We start from the raw sequence: 8785 nt of genomic DNA, 5'->3' as shown, positions 1-8785 counted from the left end.
AAAAATATCGCGGTTTAGAACATCGCTTAAAGGCGACCTTGAAAAAAAATTATCACAAGGCATTTTTCCCTCGAACTCGGTATTGGCGCCTTAGGATGGGATATCCCAATCGTCGTGCTCGGCCTATTGGATCTAATAAGTTCAGTCTTTCTCTAATTTTCCATCGCGGCATATGCACTGCTATACCTAATCGCCTAAGGCCTCCTATAATATACGTTTCTCCAACCATGGAGGAATAGTAAAGGAGGGGAAAGGAAAGAAGACACTAAATCCGACAGCGTAGTGCCAGTTCGATGCTGAAAAAAGGGGGGAAAGTCGAGGTTAGACTTTTTGAAGAATTCAAACTCTAACCGGTAGATCGCGCCATGATCGCGCTGCCTGTGTTTGAATGTATGAAAACATGGAGGAATAGATAAAAGCCTACCTCGACATACCCCCCTTATCTACATCCCCCTTTACGAGATTTCTGAAGAGGAACATTTTCGCGGAATTTAGGATCTTTTCCGCGTCTTTCGTAACTTCGAATGCTTCGTCTACGTTGTCCGCTCCTCCAACTAAATCGTCAACGTAAAGGCATTTCATTAATAGTTCGTAAGCTTCTGGATACGTATTCTTGAATTGACGAAGATGTTTCTTGATTGTACTGGCGAGTAGATACGGACTGGCGTTGACCCCAAATAAGACTCGTGCCATACGTAAGATAGTGAACTTGAGACGTTTATCATCATAAATGTTGCCTTCGACCCATAGAAATCTTGCGACGTCTTTGTCCTCTTCCATTAGACAAATTTGCAAATACGCCTTCTCAATGTCTGCCATGAATCCAATTGAAAATCTTCGGAAGCGAATAAGTATTCTCAGGAGGCTTGGATTCAGGTTAGGTCCAGTATACAAACAGTCGTTGAGAGACAAACAGTTCTTGGCTTTCGAGGAAGCGTCGAAGACGATTCGCAGCTTTGTCGAGACTCTGTCATTCTTCACTATTCCCCGATGTGGTATATAATATACTTCAGTTGTTGCGGCAGATTCTTGAACCCTTTCGACAATACCTCGTTGTAAGTAATCATTGATGACTTCTGAGTATTGAGCGTAGTACGTGGGATTATTTTGAAACTGATGAATCAAATGTCGAAATCGGCTTGCCGCCACATTGTAATTATTGCTCAGATGTTCACGTGACCTTTTCCATGGTAGTTGGACTTTATATCTTCCATCTTTTCCTTGGTGGATGTGATCTTCAAGACTTTGGAGTACTTCCTTCTCGGATTGATCTGTCTGAGCGTTGTCAACGATTCCAAGAGCTTCTATGTCCCAGAAGGATTTCAGCTGTTGAGTGAGTTGGATTTCTTCGACGGTCTCCGCGTGATTGGCTAGTATGATTGAATGTTGAGATACTCCGACATTTATAGAAGAGATCGCTGAGGGTCCGTGAAGCGTCCAGCCCAGTATGGTATGTACGGCGGTTAAGGAATTTGAAAGTCGTTGTACTTCTCCATTAATCATTTTCCAATAGACATCGACGCCAATGAGAACTGTTATTTCTTTTGAAGCGCTGGCTTGGTTCTTAGTTTGGTCAGCTAGCTGAAGGCCTCTGACTGCCATTTGTTTTCTGATTTCGTGACTAGGAACTTCGATAAGAGCACTGCTGACTTTGGGTGTTTCAAGAGCTTCAACAATGATCAGTTCTGAAAGGTCGACGCTCTTCAAGGTTAGGCGTACTCGTCTTCGGCGTTGAGGGACGGCGTTCTCACCTTCGAATGCATGAATGGAAATGGTTTCGACGCCGACTACTGGTAGATTGAGATACTTCGATACAGATTCTTTGATGAACGTTCGAGTACTTCCTCCATCGAAGAGACATCGGACAACTTGCTCTCGCTCGTCAGATTCGGCAATGGCGTATGCTGTTTGGAGGAGAATCGTTGATTGTCCAAATTGATTTGATTCAGGGGTGACTGTTTTCACGTTAACGTCTTTAGGTGTCGTCGATGAGTTATCGGATATTGGATACGTTGAAGGACAAATGCTCTCGTGGTGGCGTGCTTGGCAGAATTGACATTTAACTTTCGATCGACATTTCTTAGATAAATGGCCTCTTTTAGCGCAGACGAAGCAATAAAACATTTTCTTAAACATTGCTTGCCTTTCTTCACAGTTAAGTTCTTTGCATTCTTGGAATTCATGATCTTTGGAACAACAGAACAGGCATTGTGTGTTTTTCATCTTAACCTCTTCGATTTGCATATTCAAAGCGGAAGCAGACGTGTAATTTTTTGAACTTCTGTATTGATTTCTATCGTCACGTCTTCCCCAAGAGCTAGGCTTGTAATCATTGGAAGTGGAAGGTGACGGCTCGTGGTCTCGACTGGTTAAGGAAAACGTTCTCTCTCTACTTTCAATTTCTTTTTGTAAAAACTTTAGAAGTCTGTCAACATTCCACTCGGCGTTTGATTCGGAGCAACGACTGAATTGTAAGATAATTTCTTCCGGAATGCGTTGCATCAGGATCGGACACAGTAAAGTTCCATACGTATCGGATTCGACTCCCAGAGATGCCAGACTTCTTACTTGCAACTCGCAAGCGTCGTATAATCGTCTAAGACCAGAAATGTCTTTCACTTGTTTAACTGGTTGCAGATTGAGTAACTTGTTCATATGAGCGTTGATGACTAGGTCTGTTCTTCCGAAACGTTCCTTTAGTATTCTCACCGCTTCTTGGTAATTTTCATTGGACAGAGACAATCCTGAGATGGCATTGAAGGCGACTCCTTTTAGATAAGTTTTGAGGTACGTGAATTTCTCCGTGTCTTCAATATCAGTGTCGTGAATAGCGGCTTTGAATTGTGACCAGAACCCTTGCCAACTGCTAGCGTCTCCGTCGTACTTTTCGATAGTTATCGTTGGAAGCTTTATATTCATTCGAATAGATTGGTCCATTTCTTGTCTTTGATCCTTGGAACTGGTATTTTGGAAAGACTTTCTAGTAAGTTTTCCGTCTTTAGCGTCTTGAAGGTTGCGAATTAGTTGATTTGCTCGAGTCTTGGTTAAAACTATTTTCTCGGCGTAATCCATGTTTTTTGTGATTTCTTCTTCGAATTGGGCTTTGATGGTTATTTCAGCTTCAATGAGTTCGTCAAGATCTTTCAGTAGTTCTTCTTTCAGCTTCAGTTGATCCAACTGTCGTTCTATTTCTTGTTCATCGTCAAGTTCTATCTGTTGGTTAATAATGTGATTAGTTTTGTAACTGCAGTTCTAATTACCGTGCGCTTTATCTTGTGTTTATTCAAATTGTTCATCTTTTCGTTTGGTCTTTGAACTCCTTGAATCCCGGGTTTCGGCACCAATGTGAAATGTTGAGGTTCTAAGCTTGATTCTTTCAGAAGGTAAGTTGAGCGGAACAGGTACTCTCCAACATTAATCGTAAGATGGATAGCCAAGGAATTTCGATGACATTAAAGACAATGAGTTTAAACTAAATAAAACATTTATTTTAGTAGCAGGTAAATCACAATCATTGAATTCGAACTGATTAATTTAGAATTTTGTATCGTATTATTTACATAGCATAAAATATATATTTTTTGCCGATAATTTGGCGATTGTCAAGTTTTTTATTCAGATATGCTAACAATAAGATTTTAATGACGCATTAAATAGAAAAAAGGGGAACGCGAAAGATCATTTTTTAAGTCTATTTTTAACACACATCAACTTCAACACTCGACACCATGAAATTTGATCTCTCGTTATGTTACAGGACGGTCGGCCTATTGCTCCCGTACGAATCACTGGGCAAGAATACGAATCGGAACATGTGGGATGGTCATGGCTAGTACTGCCTGAGACAACCACTAGCGTCCCTACACTAACAATTGATTTAACACGCATATAGAGTACGCCTACTCTTTAAAGTCTGTACCCTTAACAGTGTTGAGTATGCGTAATCGGTGAACATTGGTTAGCCCCTCGTTGAAAACCTCTGCAAGATTTATGGAAAGAGGAAACTACAGCACCCGGTGTAAACCCCTTTAAGTGAAAGAACTTGCAAACTCAACGCAGAAGGAGTTGTTCTCAGTTTTCACTCAGTGCCACAAACGGGTTTCGAACCAATACTCTTCTTGCTTCAAGGTGAAAGTGCTAACCACTCCACCACCCTGACATATGGATTGAGAAGAGTACAGTTTGAATATTGAACTTGACACTCCCCTTAAACGTTATAACAATGGGCTTTTGGTCCCCAATTCCAACTTAAAGTACATTGTACCCCTGTTAGCCCCCCATTCCTACATTACTGGTATGATGCTGGGAGTTGGGATCTTTCCAAATGTAACTTTTGGCTATGAACGGGGGGGGGGGGGGGGTGTGCTATATTTTTTTGCGTTACGTAATTTCTAAACACCACTCATTGGCATTACAGTATTGACACAGTGTAAAACTTTAAAGTTTCTCAGAAATTATATTTTTCTTTAAAATAAACTCACTCAAAAACGCATTGAAATGTGTCAGCCGACAAAAATATTTTGCTACTCCGACTTTAACAATGGGTCTTGCGCAATATTAGTACCGCACTTTCAACTAATAATAGTTAGTTTCTAATTTCTAAGAAAAAGATTGCATCACTTAATATGAAAATCCATTCGATCACTTACGAAACAAAATTATTTTATTTGTTTTAGTTAATGTAAATGATTAACAAGCTGAATATTTGGTTTTGTATTGTAGTTATTCGTGAAGGTAGCAAATGCATCTTTCAACCATTGATCCTTTATTATTTTTCTCGGAAATGCATTTCCCCGTGAATTCTTTGTTTAGTGAAATGCACTTTGTTTTGCAGAGATTTTCGGCATTTATTTCGGGAACTCCATTTGAGCAAGTTTCGTTTGAACCTATGAAAAAAAGACCACCGAGTTTAGTATGTTGATAAACTGAAGGTTTCTTCAATTTAAACAACGTTAAGAAGGGATTTAATTTTTTTGAATTATCTTGTAATTAGGTTACCATGAAACGATTAAAATCTTAATAGTTCGCTAAACTCACGTAGTTTGGTTGGCAACCTGAGGTTTTATTCATTAAAGACTTTAAACTCGAGTATCATGTATTAATAGAAGCAGAAATATATAACAACTGTCTTGTAAGATGACTATCCAACTACGCCGCAAAACTTATTAAAATACTCAAATACGTATGGAGGCTCTGCCTGAGTACTCCATTTTTTTTAAATATCAATATTTACATTTTTTCGTCGTAATGCGGTTGACATTATGCGCTTTAAATCTAGGTTTGGCTGACTTGAATCAATTTCATTTCAATTTAGAATAATTAAATATAATTGATTTTTTACTTAAGTCAGCTTTCAAATATTTGAAGTCAAATCAAAAAATATGATTGAAATTGAAAATCGATTGTTTTTATTTTTATTCAACGAAATACGAAGCCTAAAGGCAATCAAAGCCTAACTATTGGAAATCATTTCGTTTTATATTACTTTAGTGCCAATATTTAGATAGTAAGAATATTTGATGGTTAGAAAATTAAATAAACCAAATTACTCTTAAAAACTGAAAATATTTCAAACCGAATTTTAACATGAAATACAAAACCAAATTAGAAAATATTTTATATTATTTTCCAACGGTATTTTAAAATGTGATGCTCAATGTAACTGGTCAGTAATGATAATTGCGAAACTTTCTGGCTGGTGCTTTACCTAAATGCAGTCATAGCTGCACACCAAGACTTGGTCTCGGCTCAGTCTCACCAAACGTTTTGTTTGGCCTTAGTCTCGTCTCGGTCTCACGATTAATTCCCCAAAACACGAGAGCTCGTCCCGGCCTCATAAGTTTTTTCCTAAATACGAGAGCTCGTCGCAAGCTCATAAGTTTTTTTCTATTACTAACCAGGGCTCGTCTCAGTCTCATAAGAATTTGCATAACTCGCGAGGCTCATTCCAGTCAGTCTTTTAATATCTTTTTTAAGTCTTAATATTTTTTCATATTGATAAATAAATCATACCATAAGTAATATAAAACAATAAGTACGACCATAAGTTAATGATACCTCTAAGTACAGAAATGGCTATGCTGCCTATGGCGGAAATGCTTGTCCAAATCGACCTATGTATATCCGTACTGCGTATCAAAGTGGCCTTAACATACACTTGGAACTGCCGAAGCTTACGTTTCTTTAATCCTGTTTGGTGCAAGGCTAGCTTGAACTTCCCCAAAAGAGGTAAATTTCGATATTCCCTTAGAAAATTCGTTCCCCCCGCAGAGGCAGAAAAACGTGTTTTTTTGCTATTGGTTTATTTCTCTCATGTGACTGAAATTATAACGAATGAACTCTCTCCCTCTCCCTCTCCCCCTCCACCCCGCTAAGGCACCCCCACTAAGGTACGACTAGTAAAAGAAGCCCCTCCCAATATAGTTTCATTCTCGACCGCACAGCGGCGCTGGGTCAGAGATATTTTTCAAATCTTTCATTTTTGCGGGAATCGGAGGGACAAGATTTGACATCACATTTTCTGGACAAAGATTCCTCCTTGAAAGGGCTTATTTGTGTACTTAGAGGTATCATTAACTTATGGTACGACAATTAGCAAATATTATAACGAAGCTGAAATTCAGCTATTACATTTATAAATCGGATGTTTTTTTTTCTATCCACTACCAAATCAATCAGGAATCCATAACTCTACTTTGAATGCGTATCCTGCCGTATTCCGTATGGTAAGATCACTGAGGGTTTTGGCCCCGCCTATGAGAAAAAAATCCCCTTTGCGTAGTTGTTTGTGAAGTTAACATTGTGACGTCAAAAAAAACCGTCAACTACATCGAGAAGCATTTCAAGTAGTGTTATGGATTGCTTAATCAATCGAATCCCATATCACTTCGGTTAGGCCTAGATACTAGTTCTAAGAGTAGGAGCCATGGCTAGGTTACCATAGACACGCGGGTGACGCAGTACAGCACTATACAAAAGTCAAACGAAACCGCTGGGCGACTAGGCTCTTCTAAAATTCTTGAAGGTTGTTTACTTAAATTACTTTGTACCAATCAGAAAACAAATGATTTAAATACGTTATCCGAAATTGCCAATTACGTAAATTCCGTTTTAACCCAGTAGGCTTGAGCTCTCTTCAAGGGCGACACGGCCAACTGTGATCACGCGCTGTTCCCGCTTTAGCTATAGCGCAAACAGCAAGTAATCGAAGTTGGTCGTGTCGGTGAGCAAGAGAGCGTTACGGTTACGGCACTTGTTGCGCTGCACCGCAGCGCTTCCCAGTGCCCAAGGAAACATAATCGTGGGTATTAGCCTAGCTGATAGCTGATAAAACGGACACATAACCGTCTCTTAAAAATTAAAAGGTCTCATATCGGGCTCGTTTCAAAAATATGGTCTCAGCTCGGACTCGTAGTAATACAATATATTATATTGGATTCAGCTCAAGCTCAAAGCAATTTACTATATTTTAACGGTCTCATCTTGAGCTCACAAAAATACGCTATTTTATAAAGGTCTGATCTCGGTCCCAAATTAAATGAGCACAACGTTGTGGTCTCTTCTCGGGCTCGTATCATTCTCATAATAAAGCCTGGGCTCAGTCTCAAATCTCTTAGTGTGAGGCGAGCCCGTTCAGCTATGAATGCAGTTGGTTTATATTACAGTATACTTCAAAAACCTACATGACCAGAAATCCTGAATGTTCTCGCAAAAGCCACGCGTTACGTTTCTACGGTGATGAAAATATAGAAGAAAATGTTCAGCAAAAATTTTTTGTTCCTTCTTTGATTGACGCAGTTTTTGGTGGTTAGTGCCTTAGTCTGCCGATAATTACATTTTTGCTTTAGGATGGGAACCAAAAATTTTGTGGGCCCAGGACCCCTTTCATTTCTTTAAATCTAACCCTGAAGACACAATAAAAACCTGTCAACACGGCGGAACAGATTTTTTTCTCTTTAATGGTGGGGCCATCCGGAATGAAGGACCTGCAATCCAAACCCCAAACCTTTTTTTCTTTGGTGAATTTGAAAAACGTCGGCTTCTTATCACACGAAGTTTGGTCGGTGCATATTCCTAGAAAAATCAAAATAATGATTAATTTAAAATTAGAGTTACTTCTCGTCTTAATAAAATATAAACGGATAATAATAAAATATTTATAGTTTATTATCTACTATAAGTTAAATAATAAATGCTCATTAGATTTTAGGCAATTCAAAATTTTACTTTTCTGGTGAGAGTCTCACGACGAAAAATTCATTTTTACTCATTTATTATTCTTATAAAATGTTCCCGTAAGTGCGCTTCAGTGGGGTGACACCTTGAGTTACCGACCTCAGTGACGCCACTGTGCCGAATAACATTTTCTCATAAAATATTATATTTCCATAAATGTAGCACTTTCAAATTTCAAGATGACTGAGATTTTCTTACTCATTTTGTGGTTGTGCGGATGGTCCCTTTCCTTTACGTCTCTGATATCGTGTATTCCAAAGTCACACCACGCAACAATTATTATTGCAAACAGCCCAAAGCACAACAAAAGAACACCATCAGATGACATCTTTGGCCAATTACATTGATTGGTGATTTTTAGATAGTGAAACAGCCGCCACTTATTATGTAATTTATAGTTTGTTAGTTGAGTTAATGAAAAAACGTTTTGTACTAACTACCAAATGTAGCGTGGCTTCCATTTCCTTCGTTTGTATCTGTAGGACAACGAATCGCCACAAACGAGATATGGAAAAATGTAAACCAGTTTGCTAGTTAAGCTTGGGATTCT

General features: G+C 38.8%; 1 protein-coding gene across 1 annotated transcript; it reads right to left on the bottom strand.

Annotated features, from left to right (window-relative positions):
- Positions 1-420: 420 nt before the first annotated feature.
- Positions 421-8563, bottom strand: LOC149939286 (uncharacterized). Its single transcript, XM_090179098.1, has 4 exons — positions 8434-8563; positions 7924-8073; positions 4756-4886; positions 421-3213 (listed from the first exon to the last, which is right to left on the bottom strand). The coding sequence occupies exons 1-4, from the start codon at positions 8561-8563 to the stop codon at positions 421-423; spliced, it is 3204 nt and encodes a 1067-aa protein (XP_090035224.1).
- Between the last annotated feature and the right edge of the window lie 222 nt (positions 8564-8785).

This window comes from Leiobunum rupestre, chromosome 6 (genome assembly GCF_980474605.1).
Source record: "Leiobunum rupestre chromosome 6, qqLeiRupe1.1.hap1, whole genome shotgun sequence".
NCBI lineage: Eukaryota > Metazoa > Arthropoda > Arachnida > Opiliones > Sclerosomatidae > Leiobunum > Leiobunum rupestre.
This window is presented reverse-complemented; position numbering and strand designations above follow the sequence as displayed.

Bases quoted from the DNA above. Each gene is read 5' to 3' on its own strand.
- LOC149939286 (XM_090179098.1), bottom strand. From the start codon at position 8,563: ATGTCATCTGATGGTGTTCTTTTGTTGTGCTTTGGGCTGTTTGCAATA. The intron at 8,074-8,433 runs GTAAGAAAATCT...TGATTTTTCTAG, and splicing joins TCCGCACAACCACAAAATGA to GAATATGCACCGACCAAACT. The intron at 4,887-7,923 runs GTTTTTATTGTG...TTTTTTTCATAG, and splicing joins CTGTTCCGCCGTGTTGACAG to GTTCAAACGAAACTTGCTCA.